This window comes from Corvus brachyrhynchos, unplaced genomic scaffold (assembly GCF_000691975.1).
Source record: "Corvus brachyrhynchos isolate BGI_N302 unplaced genomic scaffold, ASM69197v1 scaffold146, whole genome shotgun sequence".
Taxonomy (NCBI): Eukaryota; Metazoa; Chordata; class Aves; order Passeriformes; family Corvidae; genus Corvus; species Corvus brachyrhynchos.
In genome coordinates, this window is record NW_008238960.1 from 636,592 (window position 1) to 651,130 (window position 14,539).

At 38.9% G+C, this 14,539-nt stretch overlaps 1 protein-coding gene across 3 annotated transcripts in view; it reads right to left on the minus strand.

Moving 5' to 3' along the window:
• Positions 1-14,539, minus strand: part of TPPP (tubulin polymerization promoting protein) — a 74,206-nt gene that overhangs the window by 8,418 nt on the left and 51,249 nt on the right. Inside the window, exon 4 of one of the 3 annotated variants that reach the window (XM_008637112.2) lies at positions 4,992-5,124. The exons of the other annotated variants lie outside the window; for them this stretch is intronic. Within the exon in view, the coding sequence (XP_008635334.2) occupies positions 5,109-5,124 (16 nt within the window). The 3' untranslated portion in view covers positions 4,992-5,108. Of the gene's footprint in view, positions 1-4,991; positions 5,125-14,539 lie in introns of those variants that run through there. 3 annotated transcript variants of the gene reach the window in all.

Here is a 14,539-nt window from a genome sequence, read left to right on the forward strand (position 1 = left end):
CGCCGCGGGGGGGGGGGCGGTGTCCCCGGCCGGGAGCGCCCGGGGAGTGGGCGGGACGGGGAGGCAGGGAAGGAAGGACCGGCCGCGGCTGATCGTGCCCCGCCCGCAGCCCCTCGCAGCGGGCGGAGTCAGAGACGAGTACGTGCTACCCCCAGTGCTCCCTCGGCTCTCCATCGCTGCAAACCTGAGCGATCGCAGTTACTGTAACACGGGAAAATTTAACTGGTGTCGCTTTTCCCCGACCAACAATTCATGCATTGATAAAATGACACCGCAGTGGTTCATGTCAGCAGACCATTTAACCCAGGATTGGGGTTTGGCACCACAGATAACTGTCCTCTCTGAATATTTAATCATAAGCACTGTTCTGTGTTTTGCCTACGAATGCAGCCAGTAAAAAAACCCAACCACACCATAAGAACACACTGATTTTTAGTTGCTGTGTACAAAACACACCAGAATAGCTATAGTGTTTCATTAAGTCCCTTGTCATCTTGCATTTTAGGTCGTAGTTTGCTTTCTGTGTTCAAGGGATGTAAATCTCTGCAAAATCAGAATGTGTAACTTCTTATTCAGATGTCTGTATATCACATAAAAGTACTGGAAGAGAGAAACATCCTCTTAAATTTGATTTCTTAATACAGTAATTAATAAGTAGTTGATTTTTGGGGGTGTTTTGTTTTTGTTGTCTTTCCTCACTGCTCTTCTTTCTCTTTTCCTCATTTGTAGTGCTATATCTTTCTACTTTGCACCATCTCTGGTGTTTATTATGTTGTGCAGTACAACAATTCAACTTGGTAACCCAGCAAAAAGTTCTTGCATAATTCTGGTTTTGTTATCTGTTATTCCATGAAAGTTCATTAAATTACTACCAGACTCAATGCAGAATAAAGCATCAGGAGAACATATCTGGAAGGAAGGTCAATATGGGAGGAGTGGGACCTAAATGTTTTCCAGCTTTAGGCAGTGGGTAAAAAACCCTCATGTTGCCTTATCTTTCTTCTTAAATTTGGCAGAAGGCTTGGAATTCCTGCATAAGAATTTCTATTGTTTCCCATCCCCTTTTAATCTGTTTCCAGGTACTGGCAGCAGCTGTTATTATTGGTTTCGGCTGAGCTGACATTAGTAACCCTTTACTTCTATTAGTAGATTATGGATCACAGAATCGTCATCGTTTGGCCTCTAAAGGATGACCTTTAAAGCTCATCTAGTCCTATCCCCCCACAATGAACAATGAACATCTTCAACTTTAGCAGGTTGCTCTGAGCCCTGCCCAACCTGGCCTTGAATATTATCAGGGATGGGACATCTACCACCTTTCTGGGCAACCTATTCCAGTGTTTTGCCACCCTCATGATAAAAAATTTCTTGCTTGTATGTAGTCTGAACCTACCCTCTTTTAGTTTAAAACTGTCCCCCCTTCCCTATCACAGAAGGCCCTGCTAAAAGTCTGTCCCCATTTTTCTTATGAGCCCCCTTTAAGTACAGAAAGGCCACAAAAAACTCTCCCCAGAGCCTTCTCTTCTCCAGTTGAACAACCCCAACTCTCAGTATTTCTTCAGAGGAGAGATGTTCCAACCCTCTAATAATTTTTATGGCCTTTCTCTGGAATCACTCCCACAGGTCCATGTCTGTTCGTTGCTGGGGACCCCAGAGCTGGATGCAGCACTTCAGGTGGGATCTCACCAGAGCAAAGCATGTGAATCACTCCCCTTTACCTGCTGGCCATGCCGCTTTTGATGCAGCCCAGGATGCAGCTGGCTTTAAGAGCTAACTTAATTTAGATGTGCCATTGACATACTTCAGTCAATTTTTAATTGTTTCTTGAACTTTGAGTAATGTGAAATACAAAGGGTTTTTCATAATTCAATGCTTGAAAACCAAAAGTTTTCGAAAATGATGTAATGCTCTAACATCCCAGGGTACTTGGAAATAGCATTCCTAGATACGGAAACAAAGCTCATTAAGGCTTATAAATCCTTCACAAAAGAAAATGTTACATGTGGAGTTAAATCATGGGAAGGATAAAGGTCATGCCCGATACACAGACTGAGAGTAGGAGTTCCCAGTTTAGAAATATATACTTTGTTTCTTGTATCCTGGCTAGATTTTACTCTGAAAGCCTCCTGCACTGCATTAATACCCTTTCTTCACAGTTGTTCCTACAGAAATACTGTCATAGAGTTCAGCAGAGATAGGCCCAAGACTACCACAAAACTCAGGGAACACACAATCCACCTTCTCTCTCATAAACTACCTCTACATTAAAAAAAAAAAGAAATTGTATTTATGACTCATATGACACATGTTCTTTGTGGACAAAACCCTCATATATTTAGAAACTGAGTTTTTATTGTTCTGTAGCTTCTTTCCTAAGGAAGATCAAGCACAGGTCTGTGTACCTGATGTGTGTTTTCCTTGTACATGAGAGTGATTTGCATAATATGCACCTGCTATAAATACTTGTTTTCAAGGAAAAGTTGGAAGCATAGAGGTTATTTTATCCTGGAGAGTGGGTATGCAGGGTATTGAGCAAGTGTTGGCTTTATATTAAGTAGCATTTGAAAGACGTAATAGCTCTTTCTAGCATCTTTTTGCAATGGTTACCATATTATTAGTATTACCAGCTCTACCATTAAAAAAACACCAAAAAGCCCCTCAAACAGCAGCAAGAAATTAAAGCCTCCTATTTTTGTTTAATACTGAAAATGTTGTCCAAATTTTTGACATTCTGTAGAATAGTTTCATCATGCATTTTGTATTAGCCCTATTAAGCATTAAAATATGTAGAAGATGTTACCTGCCTTTCTTATAAATATGCTGAGGTTATGGATGTTCCCAGTCATGCCCCCACCCTGCCTGCCCTTTTTCTCTGAAGTAGGTGATGTGCCATCCTTGCTCCTTTCTGACAGGAGAAAATTACTCCTTTTTGAAATTCTCTGAAAAAAATAGTCACCTGAAATCCCTAGATCTCTCTCATAATGCAGTGGTTATTCTGGAGGTAAGAACTTTGGTTGGTTGGTTGGTTGGTTGGTTGGTTGATTGAAGTTTTCTTAACAACTAAGGTTAAGAAAGATGTAACCAATACCCACAAAATCTTAAAAGCCTATAAAAGACAAGGTTCCAACAGTGTCAGCTGTGCAGAGCAACATTGCAACAGTTACATTTGTGAAATGAGGGACTTTAAGTGCCTAAGTCAGTTGCAACATACCACTGTAAATAAGGCGGTGATTCCTGAGACATGTATCCTAAGAAGTGGGTAGGTTGCATGCAGAGGTGGTAACTTTACTTCTGCACTTGATCATCAGCATCTAAAACATATTTTCCTGAAGCTATTCAAAAGACCCTTTAGAAAGCATGCATGGATTTAGTCTATTTCAAAGTGAGCACTCGGAACAAACCAACCTTTGGCAGTGACCTGAGTGAAGTAGACTTAGAGCTTGGAAAAGCATTTCAAACTTCTTGTCTTTCACAAAGACTACATTACACCAGTGGGTGAGTATGTAGAAGAACATATTGCCTCTGCATGTTGAACTGACAACACTTGAAGGAACTTCTCTTTAATAGCAACTGATTTCACAGGAACTCACGAACACAGCAAATCGCAGAACTCTTGGCAGCATCATGGGAATCCAAGGTGCTTCACATGGGGATCCTGAATAGTTGTTTCTGTTCCAGAGGTACTTTAGCTACTTACAGTTTTTTATTGAAAAATGGCATCAGTATATTATTACTTTTGAAGTTTTTCTGACTCAGGTGGGATAGCAATTAAGTCTATATGTGAACTGAAGCTGAGCAGTAGTGTTGCTGAAACAAATGTATATCTGCTGCTTCCTATCACAAACACTAAGACGTTTGTATGGCCGAATGTTGAAATAAATCTAAAAAAACTTATATATATATTTGAACACTAAAAAATACCCCAGTTGGTAATCTTTCAGCTGGATCAGCTTCCCAGTTTGGTTAACTGTAGAGATTTAACACCTGTTATATTCAAAAGATACAATGTAGAAAATGGTGTGAGAACTTGAAAAAGTGACTGTAAGTGGCAAAGGAGAAATAGCGCTTAGGTTTCACATGCTGCTTTAAAAGCTGGTTGTCATGCATTACACTAAGATTTTTTTGGGGGGGGGTAATTAAAATGAAATTTGTGAGTTTTACTTTTTGTAACTTTTTGCGATGGTAATACAAAAATAAAATCACTATTTTTCCAGGTTTGTAACCAAGAGAGTATTTTCATGAAAAAAAAATTTGAGTGAATGAATGCCTTGCTGATGCAGCAAGGCTTTTGTTCCTTTATCCTTCCTTGTCATGGCAGAGATCCTAACTCACTCCTTGGTCCATGGCTCCTGGCCACTTAGTCCTGCACATTCCTTTGCTTTCCCTCTGGCACTCATCAGACAACTCTTCAAGTTCATTAATCTAGCAAAGAAGAGAGTCTTCTTTTTCCTGAAAGACTTGTTTTTTGGCAAGTTGACATATGACATGAGCTCACAGAGGAATCCAGAGAACACAAGAGTTTGTGCACGGTAAAAAGTATGTGCATTGGCAACTCCTGATAGGAAGCATGGAGAATGAAAAAAACGGGAAAAGGACTGTCATCTCCCTCTCTTTCAGGGTACGTGAGCTTTTACATCAGGTCATCTTTACATGTAACAATCCCAGGTTGATGAATGCCAAGATTAAAGAGCAGAATTTGTAATTCAGTCTTGTTTATTTTCTAACTTTATGCTCATCTAAATTAAAAGGTTCTTTTGGACTACTCTGGCTTCTGTAAAATATCAAATTTCTATCAGTCTGGAAATATAAAATTATTTCCGACTAAGGTTGTTTTGAAGTAGGGATCAAAGTAAAACCCAGGAAATACAAAACAGTACTGTATTTTGTATTTAAGCTTTTATATTACTGTCCTATCAGGATATGACATGATTCATTTTCAGATATTCACAGGTATTCACAAACCCCACTTAGAAATTGACGATACACACAAATGTTTTTGCCAAGATAGCTTTATTTCCTTTTCCTTGGAAATGTTGTCTTATCTTGTGCTCACAGTAGCATCAGGGAAGAAAACTAGATTCTGTTTCCCCTGGGAAGCTGTGCTGTTTCTAATTGCCTTTGGAGCTGCAAAACAAATCGCCATATTATTGCTTTGTAAACTTCCATCTGTCATGCATATTGTAGTTTATTGCTTTACTACTGATACAAAGGCCACAGTGAAGATAGCTACTTCTATTAATAGTTACTAGTGTAACTAACACTATTAACTGATTAGTTAACACTGTTAACTAACTAGCAAGAGGTATATTGGGAGTGGAAGTTAACTGTGAGACCTTCCTATGTTTTCTGTGACTTTTGTAGAGTTATTTCTGTACTATTTTTTGCAAGTAAAGTTATTTTTTCAATTTTCCCTGCTACCAAATTTCAAAGCAGACAGTTTGCATGCTTACCTTTGTGTGATTGAAATCACATAGTTTCATGTGTAAGACTAAGTTAAAGAATAGTCATCATATTCAAACAAAGTATTCGGAAGCTTTCCTAGTTGTACATGAAGTCCCAATGCTACTGACATCAGTCATCAACTTCGGCCCCAGAACCTATTGCCAAAAATTCTCATTGTTCAATACCAACCTGAATTTTCTACATGTCTTGCTCTTGCATGTTGCTGCTCTATATTTGTCATGCTTTCTTTATATTTCTAGATATTCTAAAAGTATCATCAAAATAAAGTCAGCAAGTTTGTTCCTAATGCTTCCTTTATAGCTCTAACATATGCTGTCAATGGGAGATGAATTTCAGCAACTTACATAATAAAATAGATTTTTCAAAATGACCATCACAAAGCAATCTTTTCCTGACATATGAGTTTAAAAAAATTAAAATATTCTTTTCTCTGAAAAATGGCTAAATTTACATGACTTATCAAGGTTTTGTGTACAGTTACTATGTCGGCATCAATGTCGTGTCCTACAATGCTATCTTGAGTGCACTTACTTTTATCAACAACATTTTTTACCCACCTCAGTATAGATTCATGACATTACTGAAATAAAAGTTCATCAATCAAATCTGAAAGATTTCGTGGCATTGCTCAAACTTCCTGACTTAAACACTTGTACAAGTTCTAATTAAATCAATTCCTTTTGTAGATGATTGTCCAGTGAGTGATAAGTGAGTGAAATGCATCTCTGGTGCAATTTAGTACAGATAATGCATTAAAATTAGGTCTTCCTCAGCAACAGAATTGAACAATCAAAGGAACAAATGCATTAATTGAATTGTGATATTGCAATGCTGTCACACAAGTTTGAGCTTCATTCGAAAGTGAATAGTACAGTTAGATGAGATCAGGAAAAAAATGTAGGGAATTTTGCCTAAGTATTAGGAAGGATAATTACACATATAGTACTGCAGCCTCGCAGTGTGGTGAACTGGTTACATACAGCTTCATGGTTCAGCGCCTGGAATGTTTCTGGTACATCACATGTCTCATTTAAAAATAGCTGTCTTGCAGCACACTCAGCAGCACAGATGCAGCAGAGACATCTAACAAGTCTTGTCAGTTTCTTGTGCATTAATTCACTTTTGAAGGCACCTTTTCAGTTGGCATCCCATGTAATCAATTAGTCTCTTGACATTCATACATCGTTTGTGGACTCATTAAGACATTAATTTTCAACACTAGCATCCTATGTTCCTGCTAGCTTGTTTCTAAATCTGGAATGGGTTTGCAAGCATTTTGGGAACTGAGTATCACTAGTTAGCATAGGGGAAAAAGAATTTCTGATGTGCTCAGAATGGGTTTGCTGTTTTGAAATACCTGGTTTGTGTGTGGTTTGGCTGCATTTAAATTTCCATTCTGTTGGTTCTTTGTGTTTATATAACTGCATATTGTGCCTTTAAGTACCCCTCTGGCAATAAAAAACAAATTTATGTTTTGAATGCTAGCTTTGGCTCTATTATTTTGTTATGCCCAGATATAGTATTAGAATATAGTAATTACAATTAATTTTAGTATTCTGTTTTTAATATATTTCTGTGAATTTTTTTTATAACTTTCTATTTTTTTATATGTATGCTCACATAAATAGAGGCACAATATAATTTTTAGCTTGCCCAGTGTTTTCCAGTTCAGCAGTACTCCATTGTCTCCTCCTTACCTAGAAGATTGCGGCCTTCTGAGCTGCTCTCAGGCAAACCACCCTGCCATTAACTGGTCTAAATTAGCAGACTTATTTTAGCCATCTGATTTTAATTGTGGAGATTGTTAACTCATCAGGCTTTTAGTCCTACATTTTAAAAGCTCTCACAATGATTTACTTGTAAATAAAATAAAGGCTTTACATCATTTTTACCAGACCTATCACTGTCTGGAACACTTTTATAAGTCTCCTTTCTGTAAAGCTATGGGTAGCATGTAGAAGGTTAAGCAATATAAACTTCTAACAAGAAGTTGTGTTGTCTAGTTTCTATTCAGCTGAAATGACTCTGCAGCATGTGTTGTCTGTAGAACTTGCTCACATGGAGAATCCATACACTCTAGTATCTCTATTCTTGCTCAACTTGTTTTATTTACATAACTTCCTTGGCATGCTCAAACTTAGGTGTCTAAGGTGGACCCATCAACTTATATTCAGGGCCGTCACCTTCAGTTATAACTGCTTTTTTTATATGAGCATGTGATTCTATAGGTATCTTTAAAAAGGTGAGTCAATAGAGCAAGTTATTCTGAATAAATGTATTCTGGGTAAACTTACATTACTTTTCCTATTCCCACCCAAAAGCAACAAGATAATTTCTAAATTACATTAAGTTTCATGTTTACAAATGTATAGCAAAGAGCAAACTAGACTTGGTTTACTGTTAAGAAGGAACTTAACCAAGCTTGAGAAGTTGGCAGACATAACTGAGTTCTGCAAAGACAAATGCAATGTGTGGTACCTTGGGTAGAACAAACCCCTGCATCAGGTACAGGATCTGACAGGTTATGTACCAGCTCTGCAGAAAATTTGGGTTTTTTCCAGGTACTGAGCTGAACGTGACTGCAATGCAAGTTGGGCTTTATTAATGAGAGCAGATTAAGAGAATAAATTATTTCTGTCTACTCAACACTTATGAGGCAGTGCTGTATCCCACTTTGGGGTTCCCCACGTAAAAAAGAGGTTATAAAACATAAGAGTCCAGAGAAAATGGTATAGGCTGGAACATACACTAGGAACAGGCTGAGAGATACAGTTTTGTTTACCCTGGAGGAAAATTGGGGAAAAGGGAGCAGGACGAGAATCTTAAATGCTATCCTCCACATGGGGGCATATGGAGAAGATTAAGCCAGATTTTCACAAATACACACAGTAAAATGACAAGAGGCAGCTAACATTTCCATGGCAACAAAGACAATTCCAGCTGGATGTAAAAGGATTTTTTCCACTGGTCAAGCACCTAGGATGACTTTTGAAATAAGACTCAACAGAACACCATGCAGCAGCTCTGTTGACATTGAAGTTAGAGAGCTCAGTTAAGCAAAAGTTGGACAATTGAGAACATGGAGAGGTCCCTTACAGCCTGAGTGATTTTATGATTCTAATTAAGATACAAGTAAGTTACATACAACATAGCATTTTAGATTTGATTTCTTCTCTAAAGATGGTGCTGGAAAATTTTCAAATTCATAACTGTCTTTCACTGAAACCCTGTTCTGAAGCTGTAATGTGAATTAGTGGAGTCACATGCAGAAATGTGGTGAAAAATTACACAGACAGTAAGTCAGAAAAAATTATGATTGACATCTCCATTTTATAAAATGGAAGTTGGAACACAGAGGAGATGACCAACACAAGAAAAGTCATAGAAATTTCTGATAGTGTCTTTACTGAAGAAAAGGCTGCAGTCTTTAGTCATTTGTGTATACCTGTGGTGGGTGGCTGGCTGAGTTTTGTGTACTCTGGCCAAAAATTGCCTCTTGCTTATTAGCAGGCAGTGTGTGTGAGAGTGCTTCAGGGGCACAGGGAGGTAACGGCTTAGGTAAACATAAGGGAATTCGGCTAACAACTGGAGGTAGTGCTGTGGAGGAAGACATGCACATGGGCTGTACTGAAGAGTTTCTTGAGCTAACACTGGACATAATGGACACATATCCTGCAGTGGAAATGACAGGGGACTGATCCACAAGCCCTTGTGCTTCCATCCTCCTGCGTGATAGGAGAAATGGATGTGACCTTTGGGTTTCAGATCAAGGTCATGCACTAGGTATGGTTCACAGTTGCCCTGCTCTACTCTAGCAATATCATATTGTGCAGGCTTTGGGACAAAAGGTTTTGTCTTTTTAGCAGTAAGATCTGGTTTTTTTCCAGATGTAGTCATTGAATCTGCATAGAAGTGCAAGGAGACTTTCATTGGCAAAGTTAAATTTGCTTGTATCCTGGACTTCTCATTGAGGTGTTTCATCAATGATTTTCAACTTTGATTTTTAAGTTACTTTTAATTCTTTGTGATGACTTCTTTTTTTAATTGAAAACAGTTTCCAGGTGTCAGTTAGATCTCCTGAGCACTGCCCGTCTCCCCTAAGCCTTGTGCACCACCTACTGGATTCTTTTTAATATCCTGCCGAAGATTTAGCCTTTCACAGGTCCATGAAATACAGGATTTACTTGTTTCCAAAAGGAAAGTCACAACCCCATTACTTTGGTGAAAAAATATGTCTTAATTCATCACAAATATGGCTTAATTCATGCCTTCTGCTCAACATCCAGTTGTATTTAGCAACATCATAAAGTGTTCTTACTTTAACATTTGGCATCAATAATCATAATTAATGGCATTCTGTTTGGCGCAAAATATCTGAGGGAAACAGCCACTTATTTAATAATTAAAATGGGACTTGTTATATGGTCTGCCTTCTGAGAGAAGTAAAACTTTAGGTTAAAATGAAATTTTAAAGACAATCTCATAGTACTTCTAAAAAGAATTAGAAACGCCACTTGGTCCAAAATTATCTCAGGCAATGTTCAAATGAGATCAAGCTATAGCCCAAGAGTATGTAGAAGCCCAGACAGTAAGGGGCTAATGTGTACGTCTCAAACACGAATAACCAGACAGCCATGGAGCCAGCCAAGGGGGTTTGTCCAAGAACAAGATTTGATTGGAGAAGAGGATCATGTGGAGGTAGAGCAGGGACAAACATCATTGTTCTAGTCCCTGGAGGCACAATAAACAAAAGACAGCATCAGTGAAGAAACAGGCACGAACTGTGAACCAAGGGCCAATCCAGCAGGAGGATATGAGACCACCCAAGACCCCTGTGACCCTCCAACCCATGTCCAGACAGGTCTGGAAAAACGGACTGCAAATGGTAACTAATTTGCATAGAAAGCAAGAAACCTGTCCTCAGGGCAGGCAAAACTGATCTGTAAAAAGGTACTCCCATCAAGCCCAGGCATGCACTCCCAGGACTCTGCACATCCCATCGGCCAGACAGATGATGTCTCTCTTTCTCTTCCCCTCTTTAATTCATCTCTTCCTTTCTTCTCTTCCTTCTGATCCTACCCCTTTACCCAAAAGCCACTGCTGGCTTACAGCGTAGGTCAGGGACTAACATACCAATTTCCATGCTAAGTGTGTAATTTACTAATAGAACTTTGTGGGGCCTCTGACTTTTGTCATTCCTTTCGACCACGAGCCATTTACAAATCTTGGGTGCTTCCTTCCCCATAGGGTGGGACAGACAAGAAACTGAGAAGAGCAGAACGAGACACAGCTCAGCATGAAAGCCATTGTCAAGTGCTGTTTATGAGGATAATGAGAATGAGAAGGCGGTAACAAGCAAAGATTGCACATAGGACAAAATGATGTCATGCTGCTTTAAGGCAGGCAAGATTTACTTAAGTAAAAGAAGATTACATCCTTCAGGATGTCTGTGTCACGGCAATTAGCTAAAGCAGGATCCCAAAATCAACATACAATATCACTTCACAGTGGTGACAGTGCCTAGGAACAGAGATGGAATTTCAAATAATGGGAAACATTTTATACCAATTATATATATATATATAGGTATGTTTTACATATAAAGATACAAGAAATTTTAATCTTATTGACACTGAACCATGCCATAAATCAAATCCCTCCTGATGGGAGAGAATTTTCTAGAAGTCCTTGCAAGGAGTTTCAAAGATAAACCGAGACTTTTCCTTGAGTTTCAATGCTTCCAGATAGTTGTTTATTAAGTCTTATCAGAGGAACAGAGCCACTAGCGTGACCCAGGTACAGCATAGAGCACAGAAAGCAGGACTGAAGTCTCCAATTAACACGATTTACACAGCCTTTTAAACATAATGTAACAATGGTTACTAAAAACGTACATTATTTTCACTTTCCTACCAATTATTCAGTAACACAGGCAGGAACTGCAGAATTCTCTATCCAATCATTCCAAACTACTTTTACTGCAGAACATGGAGTAGTAGAAGAAGGAGAAGAAGGTTTAGAGAACAACAACAATCCTCCATTTTTATATTTTTTACTCTTATCTATTTACTACAAAGAGAAGCCCAAAACCTCTAAATTTTTCACCCTGTGACAATCTTACATAGTAATCTATCACCTAATTCACACCACTGTATTTTCTAGTTCCTGTCTGATCGTTGGTAATTTTTTCCAAGGTTGGAGGTCAAAACTGTTGTTCAGGGGGGTAAGAACCCTTAAAAACAGGCAGAGAAATATTCTCAGCACTCTGGGTTTCTACACTTATATTTAAAAAACTGTATTTATACTTTTCATATTTTATACTCCATCTGGTCCAGTGACGTCAACACATGAAACCTACTCTCACTGAATAAATGTCAGTGTATAACTACAAGAATTTTTTCCATTAAGAAACTTATAAGAAATGTTCCTTTAAAGAGTTTGCTTTGCAGTACAAGTTCAAATTAGTAGTACTAAAATAGAATAAACCCACCAAAATACTACTGAAAGGAAACATTTAAAAAATAATTTAAATTAGCTGGGGAAATGAACAAAATTGGTTGCCTGAATTGTTTAATGTAAAGAACTTTAATTTCTATCAAGAATTAGCAGACATGCACATGCCTTGAGACTCATTTCGAGCAGTTTAACGGGAGCTATTATCAGTTAAGAAACACAACAAATCAACGTTTTTGTAACAATACAGACAACAACAGATGTTAGTACCATTGCAAAGAAGGCAAAGTTGTTTCATGATGGTAGTGTTGGTGGACACAGCGAGAAATCTTCCAAATTTAAAAAAACAAAGCCAGCACCACCAACAAAACCAAAATCAGTTCCAACAACCTGTCTATGGCTGACCAGGATGAAGGGCTGCTATTAGGAAACATGCATATATTTAATGTGATACCCTGCAAGACAGCCTATCCAATGTCCAGTGCCTGGATCCCTATTTTCCCCTGCTGCTGGAATCTGGACATGCAAGTCTGTGAAGATCACAGCTATACTTCATCTGCTGGGACAGTCCCATGTCATCATTCCCTTCCCACCCAATGCAGACCAACACATACTGGATCCCTTGACTAACTGGGATGAGATGTGCAGCCAGCTGAGTAACTATCCTGCAGATTCTATCATCTCCTGCGTAGAGAGACACACCATCAGACCTTGTAGCCTCCCCAGCAGCTGTTACAGACTGCCTGGTCCCTTTGGTATGTGCTTCCAGCTGTCTCAGAGACATACATGTATCTGGCCCAGTCTTATGAATGCTTTGCTAACTGATGCTAAAGCCCCTGTTTGCAGTCTAGGTTCAGCTCAGTATCTGCTGGCAGCCAAATGGTGCTAGACAAGCCCTCATCTGGCCCAGCTGCTGGCACCACAAGCACATGGGTTCCTGTCACCCACAGCCTCCACTCTAGTTACTGGCACCACAGGTAACACTGGCTATTGTGACCCACGGTATGACTCCAGCTGGTAGCAATTAGACTTCCATAAGCACATACGTACACAGAACAGATAATCCCCTCACCCAAGAAAACAGTTAGAAATTAAATGTAATAAGACAGGGCAGCTGGCACTGAGGAGGCCCAGGGCATCACCAAATAACTGCATGGACCAGGGACTACCCCCTTATCCCTCTATTTTCCTGTGCTTGTTCCTCCCCAGACCACCTACATCCCTGCCTTTGGTTCCTTCCATATATATTCACTATTGCTGTGGAGAAGAGATCACTGAGAGGGGATCTAATGAATAATTATCAATAAGTACGTGAACTTTCAATTTGCTTGTGTTAGTTTACATTATTAGTAAATCAGTGCAGTGAGTTAAATAGAAAGCTGAGTAAATTAAAAAAAAACGCTAACTAGAAGACCAGGTTAAGTCCCCTGAAGACTCAGATTTGGCAGAGGTAGCCTTTGCCTCCACACTTTCCTCTGTGCAGTCCTGGTTGTGGTAGAACAGCTGACAGAAGCAGGAAAGATCAGCTTGCACAGCACATACGGACACGAGAGCAGGAGTGCATAGTTATTGCAACAGTAGCTACACAGACTGAAAACTAGCCCAAATAATTGTATTCCTGGAGTAAAGAGAACACATCCTTGCAGAGGGGGGTTATTTTTCATTTTAAAGTCATGACGTGTAAGTGGTGTGTAGGGGTGAATGGGCATTTCTAGAGGCCCGACAGGAAAATAATAAAAAATCCCTAACTCTTTTGAAAATACAGATCTTCGTGTCTTACATTCTCATAGGGCAGAAGAGTACTATCTTCCCCTATCTTAAAGGCTTTTTGAATGGTAAAGAAAAATACTGATTTTTCTACAGGGTCTGCTTCACTATGTTTTTTACAGTTTTTCAGTAACCATACCTACTAAGAGTTAAAAGGAGTACAGGAGGGGGCAGTCCATGGTCTCGATGCAGGAAGAAAAGCTATATCAGGACACAGCTGTATTAGATTTCACTTAAAAGGCAGTTCTAAAGAAGGCTGTCTAGTGTGTGAGAACAAGGAATACCATTTCCAGTTTGAGAACAACTGGAGAAGAGACAGGGTAGCTGTAAACTGTTTAGTTATGTTTCCTTGCAGTTGCTCATCACTGGATTAGCAACTGACTGCTCATTTTGTTGATTAACAATTGATAAATTGTCAATTGACTGCTGCATTTCTAGAGCAGCACTGTGACTTGGTTTTTTATTGTCACATTATTAATTATGCTGTTACAATGTTCTGAATTAAATTAAATACTTCAGTCTTCCGCTTCTTGAATAAAATCATGGTATTTTTGCTACTGGAAAGCTGAGTAATATTGTTATTTATAAACAAAAGGTCCACATTTCCTTTTGGATGTAACATCATTAAAACAATGCTCTATGTAGCAAATTACTTTCCTTACAAGTAAAGTGTTTTCAACACCACTTAAAGAAGGTGAGAGCAGTAACTCAGGCTTTTGCACTGAGGATCAAGCTATCTTAGGTAGCTAGTCAAGAACAAATGGCTTAATCCCTGTCAGATCTCATTTGGTGGATCACCATTATCATGGCTATTCAAGCATCATACTAGAATTCTCAAAATATTAATGGTCAGCTT